At 45.0% G+C, this 16396-nt stretch overlaps 1 protein-coding gene across 1 annotated transcript in view; it reads left to right on the forward strand.

The window, feature by feature from the left end:
• The first annotated feature begins 8898 nt into the window (after nucleotides 1-8898).
• The window catches only part of LOC132455270 (deoxynucleoside triphosphate triphosphohydrolase SAMHD1-like), a 117316-nt gene continuing 109818 nt past the window's right edge, over nucleotides 8899-16396 (forward strand). The window contains exons 1-10 of the mRNA XM_060049179.1: nucleotides 8899-9132; nucleotides 9292-9368; nucleotides 10293-10451; nucleotides 10946-11046; nucleotides 12285-12393; nucleotides 12491-12582; nucleotides 12669-12781; nucleotides 12983-13170; nucleotides 13380-13451; nucleotides 14479-14580. Of these exons, the coding sequence (XP_059905162.1) occupies nucleotides 9051-9132; nucleotides 9292-9368; nucleotides 10293-10451; nucleotides 10946-11046; nucleotides 12285-12393; nucleotides 12491-12582; nucleotides 12669-12781; nucleotides 12983-13170; nucleotides 13380-13451; nucleotides 14479-14580 (1095 nt within the window). The 5' untranslated portion in view covers nucleotides 8899-9050. The remainder of the gene's footprint in view (nucleotides 9133-9291; nucleotides 9369-10292; nucleotides 10452-10945; nucleotides 11047-12284; nucleotides 12394-12490; nucleotides 12583-12668; nucleotides 12782-12982; nucleotides 13171-13379; nucleotides 13452-14478; nucleotides 14581-16396) is intronic.

The raw sequence follows: 16396 nt of genomic DNA on the forward strand, positions 1-16396 counted from the left end.
AATATCTAAATGTTTTCTTTGTAACCACCAGAGGGCAGCATGACCTCATTGATTTCCCCAGCGCGCCAATCCGGTCTCCTATTTGGAAAGTTACATTTACCGTACATCAATATTTAATATTTATTTAAGCATTCTAACATGTTTGGCCCATCTGTGGTCGGTTATAAGCTCATATATCCATGTTTGTTAATTATTGTCATTGTTAAATTACCAGTGGAGATGAGTTTTGTTGGTCTATTCAACCTTGAAGATCATATAACAGGATGTTCAGACACGACATGCTCCTCCACGAATAATGTGTACCAGTTATTGCGAGGTATATTTTCTTTCGGGTGATTCTATTGTGTATCCATCTTCTCAGTAGAGACGCAGATGATGGTAGAAACCGGCATCAGTGGGGATGAGGCCTCGGAGGAGATCCAGGACTAGGTGGAGAGATTATATGCATCTCAACACTGGCCTGGGAACGCCTCGGGATCCCCCCGTCAGAGCTGGTCAATGTGGCCCTGAAAAGGGAAGTCTGGGGCCCCCTGCTGGAGCTGCGGCCCCCGCGACTCGACCCCGGATAAGCGGATTGACCATGAGGAGGTGGATCCGTAGCCTCATGTTGTTATTTAGCCTTTTTGAGACTATTGCATGGTAAAATCAATTAATTTGACATTATGAAAGGTAAAAATCCCACTCCCAAATTTTAACTGCCTGTTCAGTCGGAACGTCATTTTAGACCCATCTTCGAGCTGTACGGTAATGTTTATCCATCTGTTTCAACATGTCAGAATAATGTTTAACTTACATTTCCTTATCACTAGAACATGTTTGGAAAACCTGAAACCACATATAGGGAGGGGGGGGGGGGGGGGGGGGGTGCTCAGGGGGTTGAAGCCTTTTATCTTTTATTTAGTGGTTGTTCTTCTGAGATTGATTATAGACCCACACATTCTCTCGAGAAACAAAGAAGCAGCCCTAACCACGAGTGTCATACACCCACTTTTGCTTTGCCCCTTCCTGTTCCTGGTGCTGCTGGGCGAAGTTGTGTGCCACCACCAGACATTGTAAGATGTCCAGCAGGTACTCCAGGACCGGTGTCTTTGGAAGTTCTGTGCCAGGAGCTGGGGCTGTGCCTAATGCAAAGTCCACAGGGGTCTGCATCTTTCTCCCAAACATGAGGGTGGCCAGTGTGCACCCAGTATCTTCTTGGACTTCTGACTGGTACGCCCAGTCAGGGGTAAGTGACGATCCCAGTCTTGCCAGTGTCATGAAGTGAAGAAAGCAAGTTGCGTTGCAAGCTTCAGATTGAACAGCTCCACCAGTCCGTCGTTCGGGGGGTTTAGGGGCACAGTTCAGCGAACACCTGTGCCTTGACTTTCTGCCCCTGATTTCTGTGTAGTTCCTCAGGAGCCTCGAACAAATGTAACATTCTTCACACTAGCTGCTCGGCTGTGGTAGAAGCTCCCTGGTTGGGGACCGCATATGCCTGTGGCCTTGTGGTAAAATAGTTCATAGCCACAAGGACGTAGCGGTTCCCATTGTCCACGGTGGGAAAAGGACCAAGGACATCCAGACTGTCGCGCTCCATGGGGCCCCTGGTATTAGTGCAGAGGGGCATGGAAAAGTGGTCGCTTCTTGGAGATGCATGCGTCAAATCAGTGCACATAAAGTGTCTTTCATGCAACCAGCCCAATTAAGGTATTTTCAGAGTCTTGGCCACCCCGTAATGACCTGCCCTGACTGAGCTGTGTGCTTCCTGTAGCCGCCATTGGCGCTAGTCATTGGGAACCAGCAACTGCCATACATTTCTTTTGCCTGGCGCACGCCAAAATGGCCTGCACCCCAGTCACAGTTCATTTTACAGGTGGTGGTTGTCCACTGTGTCCCTGGCAGAACCTCTGGACGCACACTGGAGAGGTTGGGCCCGGTGTCCAGGAGGGCCCAGCATGGCAGTTTCCCTGCGATGCCACCCATTTGTAGTTTCCTTGCTGCAGAGCGCTATTGTGTTGGGGTGCAGGGGCCGGGCAGAAACAGGCTATGTGCCCCGCTTATCCACAGTGGTAGACATTCCCGCTTTTGCCATCTCATCTTCCAGGTCGACATCATCTCTGACATCGACAACATGTCGTAAGATGCAATTGTACGTGCAGTCTCTTTATTGGTCAGCAAAACCGCAATACATGGTCTCACTTAACATGTGGTTCTCTTTAATCATTAAGGTTGTCAGTGATGTCGTACTCTTAAGGCTGTAATATGCTCCATTACATGTACACATATGCATGATGGCTGCCGCACGTATTCTACGTTTGTTTGGTGGGTCCATTATCCACGTCTCCCTAAGCCTTGGGTGTACTAATGGACCTGACGGGAGCTGAGAGCAGGGAAAAAGTGTCATCAACTAACAATGGGGGATGGGGATCTGGCAGGGAGGGGGATGACAGAACGAAATTAAACCATATGAACTATTTCGCGATAAAAACAGTCTTCATTCCTCCGTTTGAGACTTCTAAATCAAAACAATCATCATTTAAGATATCATCGCAAGATGGAACCCGCCCAGCATCAGAAAAAGTCAATGACACCATAAGCAAAAACAATCGCCCTGTAGCAGACAAAGTAAAGATCACCAAATACAAATTGACAAATGAAAGAGATATGTATTTGTTATCAGTCCAAAGAGTGGAAACGAGGTTGCAGTGGTTGCAATATACATTTGAAGATGAAGGTAGTTTATGTTCTCTATTTTAATATAGCAGCATGATCAATGTGAACAATTATCTTACATTAACAAAATACAGTACAGAAGACCAAGGAGCAGAGGATAGTTAGCCATTTGGGCAAACGATGCTATTCAGGCACAGTTGGAGAAGACCCACAAGAATTCTGATGATTTTGGGAGAATCCGCGACCATATGCAAAGTCGAGGACACCACCGAACAATGTGTTCTCTGTGTTGTTGTCCATTGTTGTTAAAACTCTGACTGGCGGCAGACTTTATTATGGTCCATGCAGCGGACGCTTGGTGATGACATGTTACGACGTGATGACGTATGTACAAGAGCCTACCGTGGCCAGGCCACAGTTGCGACGGCCAACGGCCACGGCCAGATGGCCTAGTGTGAGTGCACCCTTAGGGCCCAGTTAGGGCCCCAGTTAGGGCCCTGGTCGTTCATCATTCATTACTCAGTAACGAATACAGTAGTCCCCTAGTCTGTTTACCAGTAACTCTTCAGTAATAACTGAATAATTGTCACAATTGTCGTTCATCATTCGTTACTCATTCGTTCCTCAGTAACTACCCATGTTTTTGCGTACCTTATTGCGAAATGTTACCGCACAGGGTATATACCCACAACCATGTATGTGACAAATACGTCTCTGCATTAAATTTAAATCATACCTTTTTTTAATTTGTTTTCTTGATCAACCTATGACGTGTACTATATTCATCCCTCTCTATTGCCATGCATGTGTCAGTAAAAGGTGAAACGCCTCCCCCTGGTGTCTCCTAGGTTATTAAGATGAACTATGGCAGGAAGGAGAAGAATCCCATCGATCAAGTATGTTTTTTGTTTTTACAGCAAGAGTGACCCCAACAGGGCCTTCAAGATCCCCAGGGGCCAGGTAAGAACTTTGCCATTGAACACAATTATTTTTAATAGGATGTCAGTGCAGTATAAATATATATGTATACATATATGTTTATGAGAGATAATATGTTAATTTATAATGGTTATTGTGATGAACAGTAAATACTGACTTCCCCATCTTAGACTGGCATCACAGTGCATACGTGAGATAAGCTGAACACATCATTGGGGCAGCATTTCCGATTAGAATCACATCGTAACCTAGCGTTACAACTGTAGTCAATGTTTTCCAAAATGAAACATTTGGAGGAAAAGTCAACCTAGTGTGGTTTCACACAAATAATGTTTTTCACACAAAAAGACATTGAAAATGTATTTTGACATTTCACATCTTATATGGACAGCGCGCCACTGCATTACAGTAAAGTATGGAAGATCTGGTTTTCTCTGATATGAACCAGGAAGCCTCCATCTGATCCTGAGCTTCCTGACGGGCAGACCCCAGGCAGTGCGGATAGGAAACGCCACATCATCCACCCTGACTCTCAACACCGGCGCACCACAGGGCTGTGTGCTCAGCCCTCTCCTCTACTCCCTGTTCACACATGACTGCGTGGCCACACACAGCTCCAACACCATCGTGAAGTTTGCTGACGACACGACCGTCATCGGCCTGATCACCGACAGCGACGAGACGGCGTACAGAGAGGAGGTGAGAGCCCTGACATCTTGGTGCCAGGACAACAACCTCCAGCTCAACCCCAGCAAAACTAAGGAGCTGATTGTGGACTACAGAAAGCGGCAGGGAGCCGAGCACGCCCCCATCACCATCAACGGGACGACAGTAGAGAGAGTCAGCAGCCTCAAGTTCCTCGGGGTCCACATCTGCGAGGACCTGACCTGGACTCACCACACCGACGCCATCACAAAGACGGCAAGACAGCGGCTCTTCTTCCTCCGCAGGCTGCGGAGGTTCAACATGGACTCCAGGATACTCTGCAACTTCTACAGGTGCACCATAGAGAGTACCCTGACCGGCTGCATCACCGCCTGGTACGGCAGTTGCTCCGCCCTCAACCGTAAGAAATTACAGAGGGTGGTGAAAGCTGCCCATCACATTACCAGGACGGAGATGCCATCTATGGAGGACCGCTACACTCACCACTGGTGGTGAGCTACCTAGCTCACCACTATGACACTTTAGAACTTGCCACTTTATACCAGTCGACATCTGGATGAACACGTCTGTTTACATTTATTTATTTAGTTTTGCATTTAGGTCCCTGCTCTCCTACTTGTGTTCCTCTTATACACTTACTTTTTATTATATTTACTATTATTATTATTATTATATTTATTTTTTATTATTTAAGTCTCAGCTTTCCTACTTGTGTTTCTCATATACCTTTACTTTCTCTTATATTGCACTGTTGGAGGAGCCTAAAGAAAGACTAAAGAATTTCATTGCCAGCGACTGCTCTGTAATTGTTGTGCATATGACAATAAAACCATCTTGAATCTTGAATCTCATGGTCATTATGATTAGAAAAGCTTATTTACTGTTTATCAATGTGAAGTTGTTTTGTGTATATCTAGCCCTATAGTCTCAGTACTGCTACGCTCTACTGAACCTGAACATGTCTGTCCCTGTGCTTCTTCTTTGTTCCGGCCCCTGTCCACAGGCGTCCACGCTCATCCCAGGACACTTTTAGGAGTGGTTGATCCAGGTCTACTGTAAGAGGACTGATGAGGTGAGCCTGGGGACGGCCAGGGAGCGCTTTGAACGGTGGTACAACACTCAGGTAATAATATATTGCCTTCAGTTTATCGCTCCATGTGGTTAAATCTTTTCAAATTAGATTGTTTTAATACCTTGTAGCTAGGTGTAGGAGTTGAAGCAAAGCTTTAATCACACTTGAATGTGTATTTGTATGCAGTGGGTTTAACTTCATATACGTTCAATCTCATCTCTCTCTGAGGTTTCTTTAATCCTATATGCAGCTATTGCTGTACTGATTTAGTCCAGGCAATAAATTACCAGAATCAAAGCAGATACAGACGCCATAATGAATACATATAGTGTCATCTTTTGTTCATGGTTTTCTTGTAGTGCATTCAATTTTCATTTTTTTTAAATGTCCTTTTTTATTGCCAAATTTTGAACGTCTTCCTTAATAGTAATAATAATAATAATAATAATGATAATAATTATCGGGAGATTTGTCCTTTGATTATCAACTTGGCGGGCTCCAGCCCTACAAAAAATGACTCAGCAAGTGCTCCATCTCGTTGCACCTCACCCAGCGGCTCGCTTGCAAGATTTTGGCCATCGAGGAGTGTATTTCTTCATGAAGAAGCCATGGTTGTCGTTGGATTTACTGTACCTGGCTGCACTTTCGAGACCGGAGATGTGTCTGAAGCACTCGCCATTGCTCTGTTGCCGAATAACAGACTTGTCCATCGGAACCCGCCGGCCCAAATCCCGACTCCACATGGCCCGAAACTTGATCGGCCTAGGTCGATGTTGATCGGTCGATGTTGGCGTAACGATAGAGGAATGGAGCTGCCCACACCCCTTTCCAGTTATTTCAGTGCGCTGGGCCTGAACTTGGAGACAGCATGTTGAAAGACAATCCCTTCATCGCCTCCGTACCCCTGGTGGATCTGATCGCTGCCATGCGTTCACTAGCCGTGATTCCGGTTGCCACATGTGTCCTGCGCACCAAGCTGCTTCAGTTGCACAAGGAACGTGATGAAGCATTCCGTGCCTTCACGGCCAGGGTGCAAGGGAAGGCGGAGACATGTGCCTATATTGCCGCATGCAAGTGTGGCAAGGATGCAGACTATACCGACCACATTATCTGTGATGTTCTAATCAACGGGATTTATGACTCAGACACTGGGGATACCTGACATTCTGACGAAACCAGTGAACGATGTAATTGCGGTCGTTGAAAACAAGGAAATGGCCCGCAATGCTCTCCCGTCGTCCACTCTGTCAGCCATGTCATCATTCCTACAGAAAAATCCACAGACGAGCCGCGGCACAACCCCAGCCCCAACAGACAGGGCTTGGCAAGCCTCGTGCCCGGGCTGTAAAAGCACCTTTAAGGTCTTCACAGAGGGATCTCGCGGTTGGAATACCAAGCCTCACCAGATTTGTGTCGGCTGCTATAGGGCCCGCCGACAGAAGAGGCGACAACAGCCATCAACCAACATTCAGCTGGCTGACATGGAATCTGTGCCGATCTCCCAGATTTTATCGGTTCAACTCAGAGCATGCCCTGACCGACGCTGCGGGGGCCGTCGCCACACTCTGACGACACACAGCGCTGTCAGTAATCCCACACCCATCAGGCTCGGGCACAACATTTTCTCCAGGGGTGAATAGAGGCGGGCCAAGGTAAGACACCACCCCAGAGTCTTAATCACCATCTCGATAGTCAGGTCAGTCGGACCGCGAGACAGCATCAACCACCGACCACAGACAATGAAGTGAACATATCCGCCATTGCAGACACTTGCGCACAATCTGATCTTTGGTCTCTAGAGGAGTTCCTTGCCTGCGGATTCTCGCGTGATGACCTGCGTCCTGTCAATCTAAGCCTGTCAGCCACAAACCACTCTCCCATAGCCATTGAGGGAGCGTTCATCTTTAGGCTCTCAACAGCCCCCAGCGACAGTGGTGTTACGTCCTGCCGCTCGATGGTGTACGTGAGCAGCTCAGTTTGGGCGATGTACCTCTCCTACGAGTCGTTGCTTAACCTCGGCCTCTTCCCTGCGGACTTCCCATCGGGTAACAGTGGAGAAGGACCCAGAGACAAGAATGGCCCTGGTGCTCGCGACACACCGATCAAGCCCTTGTATGTGAATGCTACAAGGTCTGCCTACGGTGGCTGCGAAGAGCAAAGTAATCCCCAGGACGCTCAGTGCTCATGCCCCAAGCGTACAGCCCCTCCACCACGGCCTCAGGCAATGCCGTTCCGTGCAACTGCATGTATCAGATCGTCGTCTGAACACCTTTATCACGTCCTTCGGCCACTGGCACTACACCAGGGCGCCGCAAGGTTTCCTGTCATCTGGGGACGGCTACCGTGACAAGTGGAACATCATGAGTTATGCCTGGCACAAGCCTGACAATTTTTCAAAGTTTGTACAGCAAACCGGTAATTCCCAATTCATTCCCCACAACCCAGTCCTGATCCTCAAAATTCCCAATTAGAATCTTGAGAGCAAGAACATGACTCAAGCGTAAAGAAATCTGGCGGACAGCGGCCATGCTGTGCTAGATGTTATATTTGTGGAAGATTCTAAATAACTACTTAAGAACTTTGGAAAATGTTGTGTTCTCAATTGGCTAACATCTTTCCAGTTAGAGCAACAAAACGTGACACATTAGCGGCAGCCATCTTGGCCGCAAATTTGATAATTGTTGTTATTGGACCAACCCCAGCCAGGAATAGGGCCGCACAATATGGCAGAGCAAATAAACATGAGTTGGCAGATTAGTTTGGTTCCCAGATTAGGAAAAACACAGATAAACCTATGCTAAACTTTGCACTTATTGTGTACGACCATCATTAAAGTATTTGCGAAAATGTTAAAATTAAAGATAAAATGACATATAACTACATTGACATTTATTTAATGGGTTAAGGTAAAACCAACTACTGTTTAGGTATGATGATGGGTCTGAAAACTAAGTTGAAAACCAAAGATCTTTAAAAAATGTGTTTTAAATTCATACAATCCATGTGGACATTACTTATTATGACAATGAGGCTTGAAATGGGGTTTTAGACATCGTACCTGAGTTTGCGTCAAGTAACTACAAGATGACGCGCCCTTTACTCGATTTTTCGAAGTAAAAAAGTCCCACCCTGGGCTGCAAATCCTCGTGGAGCAGATCCTGGTCGAATGGCAGTACTTTTTTTGTTTGTACTTATTTAAAATTTTGGAGACAAAGTTTGTTGTCAAAATATTCACGTTTCGCAAACCTACATTGTTGAAAACCAGTGTTTGAGGCTCCCAACCAAGTTTATTGTGGAGCGTTTGTGGCTGATGGCCTGAGTTATATAGTCAGATTGATTGGAATCTGGGTGGGGCTGCACACCTTGGGTGCATTCAGAATCAAAGCAGGCACACAGGTCAAACCAGCCATCACCACAGACAGCTCTGACATGTTGGCATTAAGCAGCTGATCTGCATGTAAACATCTTGCCAATTACAATAGATTAGCTTTTACCTGTGGCTTGGTGTCGGAGGAGAGGAGACACACCCCTGGCTGGCACCCACTGGCATGTGGCAGGATTAACTGACACTTATATTGCAGCGTTTAACTGGGTTATCTTTTACTGGTCACTTTTGTTTGTATCTAACCAGATTCTCTGTGGCAACGTTAATCAATTAAAGCATCTTTGTTAATTTATTGTTTGCAGAGTTGGGTACCTGGCTGGAAAGCTTGCTAAATCTATGCAAAAGAAACAGCCTGAACTGAACATCGATGACAGAGACATCCTCTGTGTGCAAATCGCTGGCCTCTGCCATGATCTGGGTGAGTAACAAGAGCTGCACCCCAACCCTTACCCCAAAACATCCAACATAGGTCAGTTTCTGTGTGAGCATGAAACCAGTTCTGTTTGACATTATCAATGATGGGATGGTAAATAATGAATGGTTCCATATTTCCGAAAATATTTCTCTCTCTCTCTAGGACACGGACCTTTCTCTCATCTGTTTGATGGGATGTTCATTCCTAAAGTACTTCCAGACTTGCTAGTCAAATGGAAGGTACTGAAGGATTCACCAACTGCTTTCCCCAAAATTCCCTGGTGTATGCGCAGGTGTGCGTTTCCGTGTATGTTCGTGCGCATGTGCGTGCTTGTGTGTGTGTGTTCTTGCCTGCGCGTGTGCCGATGGCGGAGCCGTACGTCTTACCTGTGTGTGTGTGTGTGTGTTTGTGTTCGCGCGTGTGTGCTCTTCCGTGTTCGTGTCGATGCCTTTGTGTTGACGTGCGGTGTGTGTGTGTGTGTGTGTGTGTGTGTGTGTGTGTGTGTGTGTGTGTGTGGTGTGTGGTGTGTGGTGTGTGCGCATGTGTGTGCGTTTCCGTGTATGTTCATACGCATGTGGGTGCGCATTCGCGCTTGGCACATGCGCACTTGAGTAACTTGAGTATCTTGAGTGTCACAGTGTGACAGGCCTGCTTTTATAGTAGTAAGATTTATCCCACTGCCTGGCACCTTCTGAGTCCACCAACTGTCTTTGCAGCAAGTCATTCAACATGTTTTAAAGAGGTTGTTCTATATTCATTTACATATTCAGGTCCTCAGTCCTTAAGTTGCAAGCTCTCAACAAAAGCTGAGAGCAAACCTCTTAACTATGCATACGTACATCATATTCTATGACTAAAACAGGCTACCATAGGATGAACATTATTATCCATAGTCAGGCAATAATGTTTCAGCTGATAAGGGTTTGGCGTTTGCACTGTTAAAGAGTATTTTGCTGCAGCTCTGTTAAAAAAAAAAAATAGAACAAGTTAAGATAATGTGTGTGTGGAATGCATTCATAGTGCTTTACACACATCCACTCACTGTCGGTGGTGTCCGCCATGCAAAGCGGCAGCTATGTCGTAGGTCGCTAGGTTGGAAGCGGTAAGTGTGAGGTGTCTTGTTCAGGGACACCTGAGCAACCTGTGTGTGTGTGTCATTGCAGCACGAGAAGGCATCGCTAGAAATGTTAAACCATCTGATTGCTGTTAACAACCTGGAGCCGGTGATGAAGGGCTACGGGCTGGAGCTGCCAGTGGACCTCTTCTTCATCAAGGAGCTGATCTTTGGGAAAAGGACCGTCCCTGATCATCCAGAAATAAAGGTGTGCACAATGACTCTCCCAACAGAAGGGTTGAAACAATGGCTCTCCCAACAGAAGAGAATATACCATGACTCTCCCAACAGAAGCGTTGGTACCCTCCCAACAGAGGAGTTTGTACAATGACTCTCCCACAGAGGGGTTAGTAAAGTGACTTTCCCAATAGAGTGGCCCCGGTATGTACATTTTGGATTTAGGCAATTCGTTATCCAAAGTGACTTACAAGTGAGGCTAGCGACAATCAAAATTGGGGCAACTACAAAATAAATGCTGCATAGTGCTTTAAGAACTTACTATCATAACCTCCTCTCACCATTGCCTAAAAAATGAATTGTTCTCACAGAACCCCCTAGTTAGACTTGCTACACCACATAGCAGGCCTTTTTCAGTTCAAACTCATTGTACTCAGAAATAGGGTTTCCTTTGAAGTGAGCTGCTACATTGCTATGTTCTATTTCTATTAGTCTTTTAACCGTTTCCTCGTGCTGTCATTACAGTTGGAATACAGAGGCCGTAATCCGGAGAAGAATTTTCTGTATGAGATTGTGTCCAACAAAAGGAACGGCATCGATGTGGACAAATTTGATTACTTTGCGAGGTCAGTCCTTACTCTGGTCACTAACCTTGTTTGTGTATGGTGCGAAATGTTTATGCCACTGCTCTTTAGAACTATGCAAGATATTCACTGCAGCCATCAATTATTTGAAGTGCGGGTCCGATGGGGGCAGGATATTGTGGTGGCTCAGTGGTTTGTGACTTAATCCCAAATGTCCATTTAGTCGTATTAGCAAGAATTATGTAGTTATAGTGCACTTTATCTCATTCCACAAATCTGTCCAACCGTGTTATAGAGGTCATCTTTTAAAATCCTGTTTCACTTGTCAAGCGCAAAGATTTTTCCAACAACAAAATATCTATAAATGAGAGTTTCCTGGTTTAAGATGAAATTGTATTTTATTTTATTGGATATATGACTGAACATTGCGCCTCAAGCCTTGCAAGAAATAATAGCCTGCCAAAAAAAATTGGTTTCTACATTAACAGGCACGGTATGTAGCGTCATATCGCTAATATTCCTCCCAATATGATGAGTTGGTCATCTTTTTAAATTGTAAAATGTATTTAAATTGAGATATGACTATTGGACATATAGGGTAGAAATAAATATTAGGCCAACATATAATTCAATAATACAAAAGAATGCTACATTTAGGATATAGAGGACCACACTCCCAACCAATGTTTTCACTCATACTACTACATTTACCATGGTTTATAGTACCAAGTGCGAAGTATTAACAACTGCTAGATTAACCACTTCATCGTATTCAACAAAGACAGCTAGGACAAGATGCTACACAATGCTAAATACCATTTTAAAGTGCAAGGACGTAAAACATCCAATAAGTGCGTAAGAGGGGTGTGGGGGGTAAGGGGGGGAGGCTATGCAGAGTCTGGTGAACTCTGAGCATGGTAAAACATGTAAAGCGAATATCTTTCACATTTTTCTCCCAGAAGGCCATGCAACCAGACATCCATAGCCGTCAGGGTTTCTCTATCCGCACAATATTCTCACCTTTTTTTACCCATTACCTGTTTGTAAACCCCTCTACACCTTCCTGCTCCCTGACTGGTATCAGAATTCACTGCACCACTTTGTAATACATTCTTTGAAAATCTCCTTAGTGACCTAACCGTACTCAATACACAGCCACAGCTGCCAGGGATATCTTCCTCTCTGGATCAACCAATCAATGGAGAAACAAAGCAAGAACCTGTAAAAGTAAACCTGCACTATCATGTCAATGTATTCATCCTTTCCGTTCCCCATCTCAGAGACTGCCATCACCTGGGCATCAAGAATAACTTTGACCACGACCGCTTCATCAAGTTTGCCAGGGTGTTTAAGGTGGACGGGGAGGAGCAAATCTGTACCAGGGAAAAGGTCAAATGATCTCAGACTTCTGTTTTTAATCTGATTGAAACAGCTCTCTAATTCCTCCTATATTTGACTAAACATAACTATGGGTATTCTTCAACAGGAAGTGGGCAATCTGTATGACTTTTTCCACACAAGAAACTGTCTCCACAGAAGAGCTTACCAGCACAAAGTAACAAACATTGTTGAGACCATGTAAGTACTGTGTCTGTGCCAGGTACTATAATAATTACGAAAGTAATTGTATTCCAAACTGAGTTTGGTTGTGTTTTTCTAACCAGGATCACCGAGGCCTTTGTATTGGCAGACAAACACCTGAAATTCAAGGGGGAGAATGAGAAGTTCACAATGTCCACAGCTATAGATGACATGCCGGCATACACCAAGCTGACTGGTGAGTGTTGAGACCACACTGTGTTGTGGTTGGCTTGGGTTTTGCCTTTTGCAATATCAAAAACAAATTATTTCTTACCCCTAGGGTAAACATACCCTAAGGCTTCCTTAAGCAAGATGCCTCACCACCACCTGCTCCTTATTCTAAGATGTACTGTATGTCACTTCTGAGGTGTGTCTGTATATATATTTGCCCCTGTAGACAACGTCTTCGAGAAGATCCTCCTTTCTACCCCGTGCGAGCTGGATGAAGCCAGGGAGAATGATGAGCTGGATGAGGCCAGGGAGAATGATCTGAAAAAGGCCAGGAAGATCCTAACGAACATCAGCAGTCGTCGCCTCTTGAAGTGTGTGGGCCAGTTCTATTCAGCATATCCAGCTGACATCGAGGTGTGTGTGTGTGTGTGTGTGTGTGTGTGTGTGTGTGTGTGTGTGTGTGTGTGTGTGTGTGTGTGTGTGTGTGTGTGTGTGTGTGTGTGTGTGTGTGTGTGTGTGTGTGTGTGTGTGTGTGTGTGTGTGTGTGTGTGTGTTTGTGTGCTAGAAGTGACAGAGGAACACAACCATGACCGTTGTCACTCTTTCCCTGATCTTCCCTGAAGGATATGCGTCTGCATTTGCTAGATGGCCAGAAAAATCCCCTGGCCATTAAACTGTTGCCAGAACACCTCAATGTAAGTCATTCAGTGCCTCTTTCTGGAATTTAATCTATGCTGATTAGGGGTTGGTTTGATAGTTCTGTGGTGGGGATTGTTATGATTGAACGGGAGGAACCCAAGCACAGACAACGGAAGATGAATTAAACCAGAGGTTTATTGTAGTGAGGACGAGAGCAGTAGGGAACAACAGGAGGTGGACAGGCAAGGATGGATACCAGGCAGGTAGGGCTACTGGCATGTCGGCAGGCAGATGAGCACACAGGGTGGATGACAGGCAGGTACGGGGTTGGTGATCCATGGGCAAGGAGAACACTGAGATTAACCACGGAAAAAACACGGAACTCAAAAGGGAATTTGGTATGTACCACTGTAGTTGAAACAACGATCTGGCGATGAGTGGCTGAAGAATCGGTGTTTAAGAAAACCAGAGATGATGACTGGAAATGGTGAGGAGCTGGGGAAAATGAGGAAACACTTTGCCCCAGAGGGGGAGACAGAGCAGAGCATCTGCTGGGTACGACCATGGCCATAACAGGGTTCAGTAATGCTTGTCCCAGAATGCAGGTTGGATTTCATTTCAGCAATGTATAAAGGCAATCATTTATTGATATTTTAGCTACAAGTTAATACACATTTTGTTACATGGTTCCCTCCCTACATTTCTCTGTGATTGAGAAGTGTTGCGTTTCACGCAACTGTGATTGACAGGCAAGATAGCTTTCCTTAACCAATCAGGTAGGAAATGCCCCGATCTGTATGAAATTATCCGGGAGTGGTCTAAATTCTGGGAAATGGCCCATGAGTGCAGATGAAAGATATCTGCAATCCAATTAGCTGCTGTTGTATTAAGCAGCAAAATATATTAGAAAAGTAATGTCTTAGTTGTTTCCACAATGACCATTGCTTTTCCACCCACAAGCCATATACCCACAACTATGTACTTGACAAATATGTACATGAAATTTAAAACATACCTTTTATATGTTCCTTCGCCATGCATGTGTCAGTTAAAGGTGAAAAGTCTTCCCCTGGTGTCTCCTAGGTTATCAAGATGGACTATGGCATGAAGACAGAGAATCCCATTGATCACGTCCGTTTTTACCGCAAGGGAGACGAGGAGGCCTTCAAGATCTCCAGGGGCCAGGTTAGAACTTTGCCCTTGAACACAATTATTTTTAAAAGCATGTTAGTGCAGTGCAAACATTTATGTAATTGAGAGATAATATGGTCATTTATAATGGTTATTGTGATGCAAGGGCGTAACCACGCATTCTTTGGGGGGGTCGTGTCCCCCCCAATGTTGAGAAAATACTAACCTGTCCCCCCCAATATACAGAAGGATAAAATGTAAAATATATGTTCTCTTTTTATGAACCCTGTCAATGGATCGGTCTCTTGTTATGTCTTATTTATTTTCAATTTATTTAAGTGTGTGAATCCCCCCTCCTAATTGTACACTTGTGCGATTTAGTTTGAAACCACCTCGCGACTTTCTGCGTTGTCATGGTTACCCCACACTCTTCCCCCCCCCCCCCCCCCCCACACTCTTCCCCCCCCCCCCCCCCCACACTCTTTCTTCAGTGAGAGCCAAGAAAGTAAAGTTGAGTAATGGAGGATTTGAGGTTACCTAAAAAGCAGAAGAAACTGGACCAACAGCCAAGCATACGCAGTTTTTTTAAGACAGTAAGTAACTTGATACCGAGCTTTGAGTAAGCAAATAAAACGAGTAGCCTCGTAAAAGCAGAATATTATATAGCTCATGAAGGTCAGTCGCTGTTCTTTTGATAAAATGACATGGTTACGATGCAGGCAGCACAGAGAGAGAAGGAGAGAGACAGGCATGCTGAAAGCAGTGCCTGTAACGTTATTTAACGTGTTGGAGAGGAGGTAACGGACAATTTAAGGTTACTTAAAAAGCGGATAAAACTGGTTCAGCAGCTGAGCGTACACGTTCTTCTCCAGACAATTAGTAGCTTGATACCGAGCTAAATGTGTGAGCAAATAAAACGAGTAGCCTAATTAAAATATGAGTTGCTGTTTTTTCTGATAAAATGACGTGTGGTCACAATGCAGGCATCACAGAGAGACAGGGAGAGAGACAGGCAGGCTGAAAGCAGTGGCCAGACAGGGACATGCTCTGGACATGCAGGTGATAAGGTGAGAATTTTGAATGTGAGACTAGACAGCCTTACAACATTGTTTATAACCTGGGCCTACATGTCAGCAATACATAAAAGTAGCCTACTTCTAATACAAGCAGAATATATAGACCAAAATGATCACGAAGGTCAGCCACTGTTCTTCTGATAACATAATGACATGTGGTCACAATGCAGGCAGCACAGACAGGGAGGCAGAGAGGCAGGCTGCTTTTTTTGTTAAAGTCTGTACATCACAAAAGTACATCAGTAGTTGTCCTAATTAAAATAACATTAAAAAAACATAATTTGGGTATGTGGTATTTTTCCATTGGAAGCTATCCTTTTTGCTACAGTACTACTGGAAGAGCATAATTGTAATTGGTAGGTGTGTTTAAGATCAGTAAGCAACTAACCAAAACAAAGTGTGTGTGTATGCAGACCCGTCGCCAGACCTGAGTCTTAAGGGGGGCATATCAAATGCATAGGGGGGCACAATTATTATTAGCCTACAGTACGTATATATCCTTCCACTCAGACGTAAACTTGTGAGTTAGGTCCTTTTCAAAAGCAAGCTGAATCAGCTGGGCCTTGCGTCTGTGCAGCATACCGCGCCGATGCTCTGAGGAGACGTTTTTCAACGTGGAAAATTAGTTTTCACACATTGCTGTGGAAGCTCCTAAAGTTAGGGCAAGGGTGTAGGCTGTGAGAACAGTCGGCATAGCCTGGAGTGCACAGTTGAATGTGCTAAGGATGTTTGCTATTGTCCATTTTCCGTCTTCGGGGGGAATCCGGGGGTCATTAATTTTCAGTTCCAGCTAA

Source organism: Gadus macrocephalus, chromosome 1 (assembly GCF_031168955.1).
Source record: "Gadus macrocephalus chromosome 1, ASM3116895v1".
Taxonomy (NCBI): Eukaryota; Metazoa; Chordata; class Actinopteri; order Gadiformes; family Gadidae; genus Gadus; species Gadus macrocephalus.